We start from the raw sequence: 17902 nt of genomic DNA, 5'->3' as shown, positions 1-17902 counted from the left end.
AAATACTCTAGGAACAACAAGTAGGCCTGCAGAGCGAGAGCGAAGTGCTCTAATAGGGTGATATGGTACTACAAGGTCATTAAGATAAGATGGGGCCTGATTATTTAAGACCTTGTATGTGAGGAGCAGGATTTTGAATTCAATTCTGGATTTAACAGGAAGCCAATGAAGGGAAGCCAAAACAGGAGAAATATGCTCTCTCTTTCTAGTCCCTGTCAGGACTCTTCCTGCAGCATTTTGGATTAGCTGAAGGCTTTTCAGCAATTTTTTTGGACATCCTGATAATAATGAATTACAGTCGTCCAGCCTGGAAGTAATAAATGCATGAACTAGTTTTTCAGCGTCACTCTGAGACAGGATATTTCTAATTTTAGAGATGTTGCGCAAATGGAAGAAAGCAGTCTTACATATTTGTTTAATATGTGCATTTAAGTTTGGTGTGCAGTGCGCTCAGTTTATCAGCAAAGCGCGCATTTGGGAACACTGTTGTGCCGACTTGGTTCAACATTACTTGGCAACAGGGACAGTGAGGCAAGTTGCACTGGTGCATTTGTGACTCCTATAAGAGCAGCCAACGAACCTCTGTATGATAAGGAATGTTGGCCAACTCTGAATCTATTTCCTGCATAAAAGACTGAAATTGACGTTGATTTAAACATTTAGCTCGGCTCAAATTTACGGTTTGCGTTACGGTGCTCATTACATGCTCTATTTTTAGGACTTTACCACACAGTGTTTTCTGGTGTATGATACAGTGATACTGTTTACTCAGCGGTACAGTTCTCCCCATGCATCACCCAATCAGCAATCGTATTTCTGCTCAGGCTCACATTTATGGGCACAAATTGTGGTCATAAATATTTTGAACTTGTAAATCAGGATTTGTATGTGTAAAAAGAATTTGTGTGTGTGTAAAAAAGACTTGTGTGTGGACTTAGCCAAAAAATACGTGTGAAACTCTGCACTCAAGTGGCCAATGTCATGTCAATCACAATTTAACTATCCAATCAGAGAACAGGAGGGCTTGGCTATTGGAGGGGTGCGAGAGAGAGAGAGAGAAACCAAAAAAACCACGGCTCCCAATAAAGATCCAGCTCGCATCGTTCACTTTAAAGAGTTGGCTCTAAGAGCTATTTCGTTCGCGACCGACACATCACTACTGCCCAGCAACAACACAAAGTAAGCCATTCCTTTTGTGTTCAGCCCCCAGACCCACTTTTCCAGGTCCTGATCATGAAGCAGTAAGAACAGTACCTGTACTAGTGCTTAGATACAGGGAACTTTTCAGTCAGTGGTTCTAGCTAGTCTAGTACCAAGAGGAGTGGCACAGGACTAAAATAAGCTGCGCACATGGTGAGGAGAAGGATTATCCCATGGCTGAGGTGGCCCAAAACGTTGATTCTGTTCATCTGGATGTAGTGTTTTCAGTGGGAGACACGTTTCGTCACTCATCCAAGTGACTTCTTCAGTCTCAGCTGACTGCAGGTTTCCTCAATCTTATAAAGAGTACATTTGCATAATGCCTGAAGTTAGCAAGGAACTGACCTCGCAGCCCATTGTTCATTCAGTGCTGCTGGTTTCAGTCATTATTCAGCTGGGACTGAAGAAGTCGCTTGGATGAGTGACGAAATGTTTCTCCCACTGAAAACACTGCATCCAGATAAAGAGAATCAACTTTTTGGAATTTACTTACCTGGATGATCGAGCATGCATCAAGATGGCTGAGGTGTATTTGACTGTAGACGGACATTTCTTTTGCCGGTGGCGTTAGCACCCAGGCTACCACATGCTGTCATGTTGGGCTTAGATATACCTACACTGCTAGATTTGGTTTCTACTGAAGTTCCTGGACATGAAGCAAAACTTACAGAATCAAGAAATTATTCTGTAGGCACAGCCAGAAAGCGCAATCCCTAGTTTGATTACCACAAGAGCTCAATTGAGTGCAATTGACCCACTGAAAAACTTTGGCTGGGCACAAAGACGAAGGGATACATTTATGGTTAGATGTTGTAGACCAGAGTCCCAAACACCGTCTGGAACTTGATATACCACCAGATATCTCTTCACTTCAGAGGGCATGACACAAAGTCATGGAACTTGGTCATTCTGCACCTTGGGCAGGTCATCTTGGTTTTCAGAAATCTCTACTTAGACTGGCTTGTTGCTTTGTGTGGCCTGGCATGTATACTGAGGTACAGCAGTTTTGTAAGTCTTGTCAGATATGTCAACTCACCCTAAGTGAAGGAGTGGCCCACGTCCATCTTCAGCCATTGCCTGTCATAGATGCACATTTCGAAAGAATAGGAATGAATGTAGGTGGGGCCCCTTGAAGTTTGTCAGGTAATCATTACATCTTGGTCATTTGTGATTATGCTACTCGTTATCCTGATGTTTTCCCCAAAGATCAGTGAAAACTAGACATGTTGCTAATTGTCTGCTGCAGTTGTTTTCTAGGGTAGGTATAGCTAAAGAGGTCCTCACAGACTGTGGCACAAATTTCCAGTCTAAACTTCTACAGCAGGTATATAAACTACTTGGCATAAAGGGTATTAAAACCACCCTTTACCACCCCCAGTCAGAAGGACTGGTGGAGTGTTTTAACCAGTCACTAAAAAACATGCTGCGCAAATTTGTAACAGAAACTGGCTTAGACTGGGACCAGTGGCTGCCTTACTTGCTGTTTGACTATTGTGAAGTGCCACAACCCTCGACAGGATTTTCACCATTTGAACTGTTTTATGGCCGCCAGGTGAGAGGTCCACTTGACCTGCTAAAAGAACAATGAGAGAATCCAAAGCCTGATGGAGAGAATGTGGTGGCTTATGTGCTGAAAGTGATAGAGAGACAAAAACAAATGAAAATACTGGCACAGCAAAACATGAAAGTGGCTCAAAACAAACAGAAAACTTGGTATGAAAAGAAGGCCAGGGAAAGGACTTTCCAACCAGGACAGCAGGTGTCACTGTTGCTTCCTACAACGGACAGCAAACTACTAGCAGGGGTGGCAAGGACCATACAAATTTAAAAAATGCCTCAGCAATGTCAACTATAGGCTGTACATGCCTTACAGGAGGAAGAAACATCAGGTCTTCCATATTAACCTGTTAAAAGAATTCCAGCAGCAGCAGCTGCCCACCATACACAAGAAACACCAGCAGCAGCTGTCAATGCAGCCTACGCAGCAGGTAAAACAACATCTTGTTCAGGTGGTTAAGGAAGAAGAAGAAGAGGGAAAACATTTTTTTCCCACAAGAAAATCGGTGCAGCGTTTAGTGTCACTGACCCATCTCAAGCCTTCCCAACAGGATGATCTAAGGGGTCTTCTGGATCCAAATTTGTTCCAGAAAAACTTGGTTTTACAAAACTGGTACAACACAAATCCAGTTGAGGGACAAAGCTCAGCCCTGCAGGAAATTCTACAGAATTCCTGAATGCCTGGTGCCACAGCTGAATAAGGAAATTGACGAGTGAATGGTGTAGCCCAATTGTTCTGGTCCCTATCCCTAAAAAGGATGGAACACTGAGGTTCTGCATTGACTTGAGATATCTCAACTCTGTCTCAAAGTTTGATCCCTATCTGATGCCTCGTATTGATGAACTTTTGGAAAGGCTGGGGAGAAGTAAGTACATACACCACTCTTGACCTAAGCAAGGGTTACTGGCAGGTGGCCCTAGCTCCAGAGGCAAAGGAACTAACAGCCTTCAAAACCCTGTTTGGGCTGTTTCAGGTGAGGGTGATGCCTGTTGGTCTCCAGGGGGCACCAGTAATGTTTCAGCAGCTGATGGATCAGGTCTTGATGGATGTGTCAGACTTCACTGCAGCATACTTAGATGATGTAATGATATTTAGCCAGACCTGGGAGGAGCATGTGGCTCACCTGCGACACGTTCTGAAGCTGGTCAAATCTGCTGGTTTTACTATCAATCCTCACAGTTGTAAGATCGCACAAAGCCAGGTGGAGTACCTTGGATATGTGATTGGACATGGACAGGTGAAGCCTGTAGTGGGGAAAATGGAAGCAATCCATGCATATCCAGTACCTACAACAAAGAGGATGGTGTGGGCATTTATAGGCTTAGTGGGATGGTACAGTAAATTCATCTTCCACTTTGCAGAGAGGACAGCACCTGTCACTGACTTGACAAAAGCGTTGGCACCAAATCAGGTCAAGTGGACAAAAGACTGTGACAGAGCTTTCAATGACCTTAAGTCAGCCATCATGAATGACTCTGTTCTACATAGCCAGATTTCAATCAGCCTTCCACACTGCAGACAGATGCCTCTGGAGTGTGGCATAGGAGCTGAACTGCTGCAGGAGGTGGAGGGCGAAAGGCGTTCAGTTGTTTGCCTCAGCAGGAAGCTTCAGGAAAAAGAATCTAGATACTCCACTGTAGTAAAGGAGTGTCTTGCATGGAGGAGCTGCATGGCTCTAACACGTTAACGAGCTAACCGTGCTAACGAGCTAACAGCACTAACACGTTGACGCCGTACAGCCCCTCGCACGGGGCGATCCGCGTTAACTTGCTAACGGAGATTTCCCAAGTGAGTATGGGAAACGTGATGCTAGCATTGTAGATATTGTATGTATGGCAGTGATGTTTCGTCAGGACAAGCAAGGCCAGCACTGCTTGCTTGTCAAAACTAATAATGGACATGAATGAAATTTGTACCATGAAAAAAACAAAAACTTTGACAATAATGGAGAGTGGACAGCAGCTCTGATCATGTCCGATTCAATCGACTGGGCAAGCTAACCAGGTGCAGGTCCAGCTGCATTTTCAGATTAGAAACCAATGAGAGTGTCTAAATCTAATACCTTTAAACAGCTGTTTCACCAGCACTCTACTATACTCCGATTAATATTTTTAATCATACCTGTAGATATTGAAAGGGTTTGTTTTGAAATAGATTTCAAAACAATCAAGCTGTAGGCCTGTGTTTCTGACCATATGAACAACAGTTTTTTCAAACACACGGGTTCTTAACCAATACATTTTTTAATTTTAATATTAAAAAATTTAATATTTACAATTCTTCAGCCAGGATAGGAGAGCAGAAAGGTGAAGCTGTCGATGTATATTTCAGATAAGCAGTACAAACTATGTTTTAATCTGATCTAGTGAAGGAAGCTGTTGAAGCTGTGTGAATCAGGAGAAGAGGGGATCGTCTCTGATAAACTTTCTGTAAAACTCACCACACACTGCTGATGTATACTGCTTGTAAAAAAATCACATCAGCAATTTAAAAATGTTTGGAAGTGAAGTTTATTATGTGCAGAACAACATGAAGAAATGCATGGTCATAAACAGGTTTCTTTACTTAAGTACGTTGTGTTTACTAATACAAAAGAAATGAACATTAAGTATCCATTAATTACCCTTTCTAACTACAATCTGTTTCCTTTCATTCTAAATTTGGCTTAATTTTAAAAACTGAATAAATTGACAAAAATGAATAATTTTATACACACTGATTGGCTTTCGAAAACCACCAGGTGGGTGGGGCCTCCGCGAGAGCGTTGTGCCTGAGATGACCAAATCAAAAACATCAAATAGCCCGGTGTAGAGAAAAACCAGAATCAGTGTGTTTAGATCAGTCTGAAGGCTGACCTCGAATAGGTTATTTCTACATAACGTACCTCATTATTTAAAACTATTGTGAGGTTGTAATGTAATATAATATCTATAGATTACTTTTTTTTAAACGTAACAGATTTTTGGATCATCTCTTATTCTACAGTCATGTGTTCATTTGTTCATTCCTACTTAAATTTTACTTTCTGAATGCACTCTTGCAAAGTCTTTTTCTGTAACAAGTAAAGATCTGTCAATATGTTGCTCTTAAATATAAATCCAGTATTTATAGTTCTCAAAGCTGAAGTTTCTCAGCTTCATCAGTAATGGAGCTGAACTCTGACCATAAGAGGGCAGCCATGGTCAGAATAAAACAAAAATAAACCTTTTAAAGCTTATATACCATCTTTCATAAGGCTATGTACAGAATATACAGAGAACAAATATTTTCCTTAGGGACAATATCATTTGTTACATAACTTGGTGGCAAACTAGGTTTGTGGTTGATAGCAGACAATTTGTACACCAGGAGCTACATGAAATAAAATTTAAAAATCTTCTGCAATTAGATTTTTGGTTTAAGGACTTTGGCTCGAATAATGAAGATATAGAAGTTTGAGTCCTAGACGCTAGTTCCTGGAAACCGAAAGTTTCACTCTTGATGAACTCATCCCTTCCTTCAGTTGGTTGTAAAACCATGACTTGCTCGTTCATCCATTCACTTCTGCTTATCCTTTTCAGGGTCATGGGGGGCGCTGGAGCCTATCCCAGCTGTCGTAGGGCGAGAGGCAGGGTACACCCTGGACAGGTCACAGGGCTAACACAGAGACAGGACACAACCAATTGCACTCACATTCACACCTATGGGCAATTTAGTGCTTCCAATTAACCTATCCCCACTAATTGCATGTCTCTGGACTGTGGTGGAAGCGGGAGTACCCGGGGAGAACTGGTGGAACTGAACTCAGGATCTTCTTGCCGTGCGGCAACAGTGCTAACCACCGTGCCATGGTGCCCGGGCTGACCTGTTATTCCCAGGCAGTCTCCCATCCAAGCACTAACCAAGCCCAACCTTGCTTAGCTTGCGAAATCAGACGAGTGCTCAGGGTGGTATGGCCGCAAGCTGGTTCGCTAAATATCCCTATAATCATTTGGTGTCGTTTTTGTGTTCACGTAGCTTCTGCTGTTTTGACTAACAGACATATGCCTCTTTAACTTTGGGAAGTGTTTCACCAGCAGATGCCTGAAGTGGTTCTGGAATTTCTTCCCAACAAAAGTATAGAATACAGGACTGATACAAAAGTAAAAGTAGGCAATGGTGCGAGTAATTTGAAGTGCATAACCCAGTTTCTGTTTGTCCTCACACTCACTCTTAACTTCATTGTTAATGTTCATCAAGTGTACAACGTTGAAAGGAGTCCAGCACATGAAAAACAACAGCACAATGATGAAGATGAGCCTGACTGTCTTGAATTTGCTTGCAATCCTGGATGACATAACAGTGATTGCAATCCTACTGTAGCAGTAGAAAATAACAATCAGTGGGAAAATCAAGAAAACACTCAGCTGAAGGTAAAACCCAGATTTTCTCAGCTTGTCCATATCGACATAGGTAAGGTTTCGAGGGTACTCCTCACAAAAAGTTTTGTTATCAAGACTAGAAAAGAAACTACTATAGATAATCATTGGTCTGATACATGCTAACCCACTGACTAGCCACACAACAGTGCAGGAGATTCCTGCATACTTTCGATTTCTCACTTGTGAGTCATTCAACGGGTACAGAATTGCAAGGTACCGATCAAAGGTCAGAAGGGCTAGAAAGAGTACAGAGCTGTAAAAACCCAGATAGTAGACAGTACTAACAATCTTGCACATAACTTCGCCAAAGATCCAGTTAGAGAGCTGCATGTAGACTGCCATGAAAGGAAGGCTGATCATGAAGATCAGGGAGGACATCACAAGGTTCAGCAGCAAGATGTTGGTCACAGTGGTCAGCTGATCAAACCTAGAAAGCAGTCAACATAAAAAGATTCACAGGTCAGTCATCATGAAACAATCTAACCTCAGGTGTTTTCCAGGTAACAGAGATCAGTGGAACCTTCAGTGAAGTAAATCAGCACATCTTTAAAATCAGTGGCATTTCTGGATGTCATCATTACCATGGAGTCTGAGCAGAGATATTAAATTATAAAATAATATTTTGGAATGCACAAATACAATTAGTGGAAAGTACATTGACTTCTTGGTAGGACAGCACCTTCTAAGCTTCTGCTGCTGTGCCCCTGACAAGCATGTTAGAGAGTCCACAGATGTACCCTCAGTAAGAAAATGTCTTGAAAGTTTATTTTGTGACCCAGAAAGAGTAATATTTCAAACTCTTTCGCCATGCTCCTCCGCCATTGGCGCTTTTAAAATGTATTGTTATATTATATTAGAAAACCAATAACAACATTATCATCCTTCTGGCAGACAAGAGTAGATGCACGGCTTTGCTAAACCAGAAAGAGTATCACAAGAAAAACATTGTCACCGGTCAGTAGCAAAGATACTTATGACCTTCAGGCAGAAACATGGGTGTGCCAAGGATTCCCCAGTTTCACCCATTGTGGCCAACTTGTACATGAAGAACCAATGACTGAACCAATGACTCAAGTCATTGGTTCAAGTACGTGGATGACACCTGGGTGAAAATCAAATCTCAGCATGTACCACAATTCACTGATCACGATGAAATGAAGAGTTCAAGCTAAACGCAGAACAAAAATCCAGAGTTTAATACTCAAAGAAGACCTGCAGGCCATTTGTGGCATTAACAAAGCACTAAAAACAACAAAACAATACAAAAATCCTAAAAAACCAAAGTAATGACACACTTGATGCAGACGAGTCAAAGAGCAGAAGTCAAGTACAAGCTGCAGTCATAAACAGGAAATCAAAAAGAAGCAACAGTAGGAGGCACTGGAAAGTGTGAGTACAGAGACAATCTGAAGACTGGGGATACTGCTGCACATATGAACATACACAAGGGTCAGTGATTAACTGACTCAACGCAGGTGTGACAAACAAAGCAAGGGACCTGGAGCGCGTCTCAGATGACATATGACAAGAGGTGGGGTACACTACAGAGGTGGATGGTTAATCAATTAACTCTGTCTACTGCAAACTAGTTCTATTAAAACTTTGTAGATTTCTCAGAACTCTACGATGGAAAAAGGCCATGCCATTTGAGTTCAGCTTTACCCTTTTTCAGAATGTTGAGCACATCAGCGTAAGAAGTATTGCATCTAGTGCCTGCCATACAAACCTGGCTTTTATCGTGTTGCATCAGTTGGAAAGAGAGGTGTAACACAAAGTGAGTTTAGACTCAGCAAAAACCACTAGTCATGAAAACTGTTGTCTTTTTACCTCAGAGCCTTCACCATGGTAAAGATAACGCACGTAATCTTAGTAGGTGGTTTTGTTCAAAGCTTTAGCTTAAAATTAGCTGTCAGTGTCACGTTTTCACCAATTCTAAACATGTTTTCAGGCCAGTGTAGATTCTCTACTGGAAGACTGTATTTTATATGTGCAAGTCATTAAGCTGTATCTCAGTAACATCATGAAACAGGCCCAGCTGTAGAGTTACTGCAAACCGTGCATATCTATATAAGATATACTCAGTTGGTATGCAGAAACTATAATCTGTAATCTGTTGCTATGTCTTATGTAACGGTGCTGGAACTGCAGCTAGTAGAACACAGTAAACACACTAAAGTGGTTTTTCACATTATCTTAATTAGGCTATGGGACAGTATCCTTTAATGTATCTAGTTTAAAGTTTCAGAGCTGCAATGTGCAACTATCATGTTGGAAATAAACAGCATCACAAAGATGAATAACTCTATTCAGGTGCAATATTTTGCGTTATAGAAACAATGCTGAATTTTAAGGTTATTATGTTCTTTATTAATTTTATTTTTATTAATAAAATGTATTTTTCTTCAGCTTCAGAAATTGTCACTGACTGGAGTAAGTGGGATGGTTTGAAATCCCCCTTCCTACGTGCATTTGCACAGAGCCTGAAGCAGGAAACTTACTTAGCCCTTATCTCTGACTGGGGTTTGAGGTTTTGTCAAGCTACTGCACCAGCGTTAGTTTCATTGATCATTTTTGTTAACAACCTTTTTTTTCTGATGAAAACAAAACGATAACTAAGTAAAAACTATGATGAAATGTAATGCCACTTTCATCGACGAACAAAAATGAGATCAGCATATTCTGAAGAGATAAGAATCAAAATGATCACTGTTTCTCATGAAAGCACAACAAAATGTCAACACCTGGGAGGAAGAGATGTGTTGACATGTGGATGCATACACACAGGTGAGCTGACTAACTGAATATATGGAAAGATCAGGTTTTCCATCACTGAATCTTTTTCCTCCCCTGATGGCGCTGATATATCCCAACAATGTCATCATTCATTATCCCTGATAAGGATCAGCGGATGGATGGATCTGAAAAAGTGTTTCAGAGAGCATGAGATGTTGTCATGCATGGATGGTCCACCGTGTAGTCAAAGGTGCATCATCACCAACAAAAGATCTTGGCAAAAAATTATTAAAACTCTGAACATAAATAAAGGTGACACTGCTGTACGTATGGAAACAATACGACACCAAATACATGCTGACAGAGCTAAAGGTTGGCTAATACTCTTAGTTTTACTGATTTTAACTAAAAACATAAATTTAAAAGAAGAGCAAGGCACACTTATCACAAATTTTTAAAGCTATTAAAATTATGACGGCTTAATTTGACTGGTTAATATATTTGGTTTGGTTGCTGTTGTTGGATTCCACTGTAAGCCTCTGCTACAAAGCAGGCAGGTGAAATCATTTTAGAGTTAATCTTGAGGTTTCAGTGTTTCAAAGGCAGTTTGCTGTTTACTGGTGTACTTCACCATGGTAAATTATGCCGCAGCCTGTTCTTGAACACGTTTGGCCTGCAGGTGTTTGTTGACCTAATTTGAGATTTGCAAATAGTCTGCGTCTTTGAGTTTTGGTTTTAGATTCATTAGTTTTTGCTGTCCAAATGTTAACCACCACTCAGGCTGCAGCTGAGCTCAACAATGCCAAAACGTTCTTACGTACACAATCAAATGTTAACTCAATGACATAAGCAATGGTTATTTGGCACTATGGCCTTTTAGTGATAGAACTGTAATACTGGTTAATACTGGTTACTAGTTAATAGGCTTATTAACTAGTCTATTCTTGCTACCTTTCCTTTCTCACTTCACATACATTTAAATACTTTTCCACTCACACAAAGAGCTGCCGCTTTGCCTTTAAAGCCTCGTACAGCAAATACCTGCATTCTTGTTTGACATTGTATTTAGGCTTTGATTTACTGGGAGCTCTATTTTGTATTTTATGTTTAAGTCAGCTCCTTTTTAGTGTAAATCTTTCACTTTCCAATATATGTGAATATATCTCTTATCTTACCGTCTTAAAATCAGTTACACTGCTAGATCTATTTATGTACCTAATTGGTCAGAATGTCCCACCTTTCATATGAACGTGTTCACAGATTCAGGACTGACTAATTAAGCTGATAATCACCTTTGTATGAGCTGATTGCTGATGTTGAACTAGTTTTACTGTAGGACAGATCCGACATCTCCACTGGGTTCATTTTATTTTCACACCTATAACTTTCATGAAATGGTGCAACAAGCCACTTTTAACTTGCACTGAAGCATAACCATCACAGACTTGTCATATTTTTACATTGTCGTTTTCATGAACTCTACAGTATTCGTGTAATAAGAAAAGGCTGAATGTGGCTGTACTCTAAGACACGGCAACTCTTTTCCCTCGTACATCTTATGAAGAACCCAGTCGAGAACTTTACCAGACTAGACCACATGTGTTACTAAATCAGTCAGCATTACCATCTTAGGAATTACAGCTTAAATTTTCACCTAAAAGTAATGTGAGTCACAGCAGAGATGGGAATTCCGGCTCGTTTTAGAGAACCGGCTCTCTCGCTAAAAAGAGCCGGCTCTTTCGGCTCCCGAGCCGCTCAATAAGTTGTTTTATTGCTTGAATTAATTTATTATCAACAACAATATAAAATAGAATTCAGTGCACGAATAAACTTCCTGAATCCTTTATCATCCACAACTGAAAACACTTGGATATCAAGTGCAATCATTGGCGGGTCTTCATTCACTGAGTTCTCACAGAGTCTCATAGAGCTCTGGGTTGGTTTAGGTGGTTGTGGTGGTATATGCATGATGCTGTAGATACTGCAGCAAAAGCAGCAGCAACGGTTGCAGTAGACACGCTGGCACCTTCATTACTGACTGATTAACTGACTGTGTTTTATCGTCCCATTGCACTGATGGGTGGACAGTTCTCAGGTGTCTGTGCAGGTTGAGAGAGGGTGACCGACCCGCCACAAGTCTCAAGAGTTAAATCAGTAGAAATTCATTCAAGATCTTTTATTTAATGCCAACACTGCAGAGAACAAAATAATCCAGCTTTGTTAGACTAACTTACCGACAGATGATGATGAGGACTATCCCGTTGCAAATGACACTGAAGGCAAACATGAAGTAGTAAAGGATGGACAGCAGCGCTCCCAGTTTGTTGTCATTGTCCCTGGTGCATGGTACAGCTTCTGTATATTCGCTGTAGTCATAATCCGGGTCAGTCGTATATTCCATCTTTGTGTCAAATGCTTAAAGGAAAGTCTGACAAACAGAAATGTAAGAAAACACCGTTTACAATACATTCAGAATGACGTGAAAATTAGAAAACGATCAAGTCTTAACCCTTGAAAAAAAAGCCAGAAAATCCTTATTCTTTGGAACTGAGATGTTTATTAACCTCTTAAGCCCCAACGCCCCCTGATACGGGGGCAAAAGCAGGAGATCAGGTAGGCTTGGGGCTTAAGAGGTTAACCCTTATAACAAAATCCACAAACTTGTTTTTGCTAGATCGTGTTATGTATGATATATTTTTAATTATATATTTTTTGTATTGCATGTGAGACATTGGGGGGAGTTTTGCAACTTTTATTTAACATTGCTGTTAACAAAGTTTTGTCCATAACATTTTGAAACAATTTGATGAGATATATGTCTCAGAAACTCATGTACCAAATATGATACAGAGGGCATTATAGGGTTAACTCTATTTGGAATGATATAAGAAGGTGAAGCTTTAAAAATAAAAAGACAGGAAGCCTGAGGAATGAAAGCAAATGTAAGCATGAACTGACTTACTGTCTGTCCTATTTCTTCTGCTGCTGTCCGACTCTGATGATAGAGTTTGGTTATCTGTGTTTAAGTTACCAACACCAGAGGAAGTTACATTATCTGCCTTCAGGGAGGAGCTGTTGTCAATTGTGCTCAAAGCAGCAGAGCAGGGTGTTCTGTTTATGACGTGACATGAAAGCCACAGCAGTGACTGAGAAGACTTCAAAGGATCGGGTCATGAGGTGGCAAAATGATCAAGCTTGTTTGATATACAACTGGAACAGAAGTGACCCACACAAGGTAGAGCAGTATTCTAATGAGACTCTGCTAATGTGTGTTCAAGAAGCTCCCGTACTTTGGAACAATTCCCACCCCATTTCCATAGTCGAGCACTTCTCCTGTGTTTAGACTAAAAACTGCACTGCAAAAACACAATGCATGTGAGCTGCACTGGTGATGTAATTTTGCTTCAGGAACCTTGGAGTAAAGTACGATTAATTGTAACCCTGGTCCCACGTAGCTATGGTCAAAGCTAGACTGCGTAGTACAACGAGACTGGGCCTGGGTTCGTTATACTTCTATATATGAATACCAATCCCTTCTATAAATAAAGGCCACCACAGCTGTATCTTACACAAATTGCTCCCCTATAAGCATTTATTTGGGGAAAGAAAAACAAATAAACGTAATGTCAAAGCACACACTGTCCTTTACCTCTTGCAGATCACAAATATATAAGATCGGGACCGCAGGTAGTCGACCTCAATCACGCAAACGTCTACCACTTGTTCCGCCCCAGAGAGGTGTCACTCTCTCGTGGATGATGATGTGTTCTGGAGTGAACTCCAACCCAAGCTTCACTGGTCTGTTTCCCAACTCGTGACGTGTGGATCCTTGTAGACGTATATGTTCAATCAAACCAAACTTAAAATTAACCAAGTAATTTTCTGTGCTGATCAAACAGTAAGTGAAAAGTGAGCAAAATAAAAATGTCATCTTTCACCTTTTTAAGAGGTTTCAATAAACCGTGATGTCAGGGTATGTGAAGTCAGGTGCAGCTGAGTAACCCCCATCAACCCACCCCCACCTGTTTTTTTTTTTGCTTATTTTCCTGAAGTGGTTTGCGGTTTATTTTTATCCACCACATTTTCATTTTGCATAAAATGGAAACATTATAATTTTAGAAATACTTCAAAGTCTTGCAAAGGTTTGCGCTGCGGAAGAACAACGTGACAAAATGGAAACAGACTGTGAAGGGACATTCAGTGTACAGCTAATAACAGACCTGAAACATGAAAATCACGTGTTCATTCAGCGATAAGGAGTGTTTTACACATTCTTTTTCATATTCTACTGTCTGCTAATTGCACTCAATCTCATTATAGCCTCTTCTGCATTTTCTCTTCAGCCAGGTTTCGTCTGCACCAAAATTTGTCCCATCTGTGCTTTACTTCAATAAACCAGCTATAAATTAGCACAGAGATGGTTTGGGTGGAAATATATACATAGATATAGATCTATTTATCTATCTACATATATATTAGTATACATAATAGGTGTGTGTATTCGCGTAGCTGTTGGTATGCAGTGTGTGTCTGCAGGTGCTTCTCACACATTTGTCGCAAACTTACCACAACAACCACAGAACAACAACCACGGGAAATGCTGAGCTGGTAGTATCATTTCACCTAAAATCTCCAGGTCTTTGTGACTAACTTTTTTCTTTACCAGGACCAAGTTTTTACTGTTACTGTGAAATTCTTAGAAAGTCTCAAACGTCTACAATAGTTTTTTCCAGGATTTCAAAGCATCTAATTGTCCTCATGTACGGAAACTCATGTACGGGTTCGTCTACGTCAGAGTTCAATTTGGTTTTTGTTTGTTTTTTTCAATCACCCGTTAACCACAAGTGCGTTGCATGTCCTATGGAGGAGAAGAAGACAGTGTTTTACTCCAAGTATCTCTGTTGAACTGAAAATCTTTGACTAACACTTTGCAGCTTTGACTTTTAGTGGGCAGCACTGTGTGTAATTTTAAAATGACTGAAAGGCTTTAGACTGCAGCTGTCATGCGTCACATGTATTTAGAGTAAGCTGTCAAAATAGCACATGAATTATGAGCATATATAAAGTATATTTAAATGAGCTGTGATAGATCTGTGGAAGTAATATTCACAAAAAAGACGTACAACAAAACGCAAAACACATTTAAATAAGTCTATAAAATGATTGTGTTTCGTGACACTGGTCGGCCCCTCGTTTGTACCCCAATCATTCTAACATCATTTCCTGTTGCTCGTGCTGTCTTTGACAGCAGCTGCACAGAGACCTGTAATCACGCTAACATATTATTTATCCAACATATTGGATAAGAAGTGGTACAAATTGGTTAGGTGATCTCTAAGAGCACTTAGAGATCACCCAACCAATTTGTACCACACAGTAGGACATATTATTATTTTTTATTAAAATATCACAAACAGTTGGAGAGATCAGCACTAATTAGGGGAGTTAAGCCCATATTGACACCTGCTAATCAAAGTATGTATGCCCCTAACTCCAGTCTACAATTCTCATAAAGGTGGCAGCTTTCCATAAACATGCCTGGATTACTAAGTTACTAAGTCCTGGAAGCTTTTTAAACATGTAGGTCTAAGAGATTAACTCACCTCATTATTGGCCACAGTTGTGACCAAGTGACCAATAAAGGAAATGACCTTTTTTTATTTGTGCACTGGCTTCATTTTACAACACTGCAAGTTGCCACTTGCCCTGAGCATGGAGGAAACTGAGCTTATTTTTTTATTATGGCACATCCTGTCAGACTGATTCAAACACACACAGTAAATTTGTGCTTTGTTAAGACAAGGAATAATTTAATTTATGAAAACTAGAGATGGACCGATCCGATATTACGTATCGGTATCGGTCCGATACTGACCTAAATTACTGGATCGGATATCGGAGAAAAATAAAAAATGTAATCCGATCCATTAAATATCACGAAAGCACCTCACAAAACTTGCAACACGCCGTAACTCACCTCAGCACGTTAGCACGTCGGAGCAGTATGCATCACGTGATAGAGCGGCTGTGGCATGCGGGACCTGTCGGTGGTCTGGATAGCATTTGGAGCTTCGCTAGCAACCTGGCATTTCATCTCCGACAAAGTTATCCCCGAGAGAAGTAAAGCAAGTGTGTAAGTCCATCTCTGAATGTAAAGCATTCCTGCGTTAAGCTTAACAAACGACTGCCTCTCGCTCTCCGGCTGCTACTTCAATCCTGAAACTGCTTAAATCAGCTGATCGGCTTTTCTCTCTTGTTTGTTTTTGGCCCACTTTGCACCAGAAAGAGGAAACCAGCGGCTGAACAACAGCAGCACGTTTAAGCTTGATCAGCTGTTGTTAGAATTTATTTAATATTAATTTCTACACCAGGATCTTTTTCTACGTAGCTGACGCTGGTAACTGTGCAGGGGCGGATCTAGCAAAGTTTAGCCAGGGGGGCCGATAGGGCATTAACTGGGAAAAGGGGGCACAAAGACATACTTTTCTTTCTTATTCTCATTTAAAATGTCGAGCTTTTAATAAATAATTATCTGACACACAAAGTTTTAATTTGATGTAAAATGAATAGAAGTCAATTACTGTATATAGTAACTATTAAGTCTAATATATATACCCTAGTAAGCTATAGTACATTTTCCTTTGGGAAGGTACCATCTGTGCAGTCTGCAATTTTGTTGAAGAAAGATGTTGAATCTATTTAATATTTCTTGAAACATAATTGATTTCTGTGCATTTTTTTCACACTGCATCAAATTAAGGTTGATTACGTCGATTAAGCATCATGAGGTGGAGCGTGAGGGGTGGTTCCCTATTTTTTATTTATTTATTTTTGTTGTTGCTGGGAGTTGGAACCCTATTAGTTAGGTTGCTTAATATTTACGCTAAGTACTCTTTAAAATACCAGAATAGGGAGGATGGTGTAGGTCTAAGTTTATTAGATTGATCAGTATTGCTGAACTATGAAATATTTTTTTTGTATACAGGTATAACAGAATAGTTTTAGTGTAGTTGTTGTTTTAAACTTGAGTATGAACTTGCAGACTTGCAAAATGCAGCAAGATATTTTAAAAAACAGTTTTGTTGATTAAAAAACACTATATCGGATTCATATCGGTATCGGCAGATATCCAAATTTATGGTATCGGTATCGGACATAAAAAAGTGGTATCGTGCCATCTCTAATGAAAACCTGTTCAAGCATAAGCACCTTATACTCTATGCTCCCTTAGTTTTTCATTTAAGCTCTCTTCAAGTTTCAGATATTTATGATTAAATTTGATATTTAAAAGGATCTAATCTTTACTGTAGGAGTAAATTCTTAGAAAAAAAAAGCTTTGCCGTAGAATTTTGATTAATTTAATTTCATCCCAAACTGACCCAATAAAATATAATTGGAACAAAATTGAAAAATCCTTCATTTTAAAAAGTAAATATTCTGTCTACCACCTGTGGCTGAGGTTGTAGACTTGTAGGTGAAGACAAACTGCACAGTGTCCATCGATTCATTCTCTTCTGCTTATCCAATTCAGGGTTACAGGGGTGCTGGAGCCTATCTAAGCTACCACAGGGTGAAAGGCAGAGTACTGTATACCCCAGAAAGGTTGCCAGTGTTTGTAGGGCAACAAACAAACAACTATTCACACTAACATTCACACCTACAGGTAACGTAGACTCAGCAGTTTACCTACCCCTACTAAGTGCATGACTTTAGAATGTGGGAGGAAGCTGGAGTTCCCAAAGAGAACCTATGCAAACAGGAGCAGTGTAAACTCCACACAGAAAGATCCCAGAGGATCCAATACCTTCTTGCTGTGAAGCAACAGTGCTAACCACCATGTGACCATGCTTCCCAAAATTGCACACTGTCACCAGAATATTCATTCAACAATAGAAGCAAACTAGATAAAGTTGTGTTTCTTCTGAAAATGCAGGGTGAATGCCGTGTAATGGAAATTGTCTTCCGAAAACAGCTGAAGAAGCAGAACTATCTGCTAAAAAGAGGCAAAACC

The 17902-nt window shown here is 40.1% G+C and overlaps 1 protein-coding gene across 1 annotated transcript; it reads right to left on the bottom strand.

The window, feature by feature from the left end:
• Nucleotides 1-6444: 6444 nt before the first annotated feature.
• LOC113029344 (C-C chemokine receptor type 3-like) lies at nt 6445-12883 on the bottom strand. Its single transcript, XM_026180176.1, has 3 exons — nt 12854-12883; nt 12126-12319; nt 6445-7585 (listed from the first exon to the last, which is right to left on the bottom strand). Exons 2-3 carry the CDS (start codon nt 12290-12292, stop codon nt 6709-6711), a joined length of 1044 nt encoding a protein of 347 aa, XP_026035961.1. The 5' UTR covers nt 12293-12319; nt 12854-12883; the 3' UTR covers nt 6445-6708.
• Between the last annotated feature and the right edge of the window lie 5019 nt (nt 12884-17902).

The sequence above is a fragment of the Astatotilapia calliptera genome, chromosome 9 (genome assembly GCF_900246225.1).
Source record: "Astatotilapia calliptera chromosome 9, fAstCal1.2, whole genome shotgun sequence".
NCBI classification, from domain to species: Eukaryota; Metazoa; Chordata; class Actinopteri; order Cichliformes; family Cichlidae; genus Astatotilapia; species Astatotilapia calliptera.
The sequence above is the reverse complement of the archived record's forward strand: the minus strand, read 5'-3'. Positions and strand labels throughout refer to the sequence as shown.

What these genes read in the sequence shown, in the direction of transcription:
- LOC113029344 (XM_026180176.1), bottom strand. Translation starts at nt 12,292, where the DNA reads ATGGAATATACGACTGACCCGGATTATGACTACAGCGAATATACAGAA. An exon ending in GTCCTCATCATCATCTGTCG is followed by an intron (nt 7,586 to 12,125) that starts GTAAGTTAGTCT and finishes ACTGCTTTCTAG; the next exon opens with GTTTGATCAGCTGACCACTG.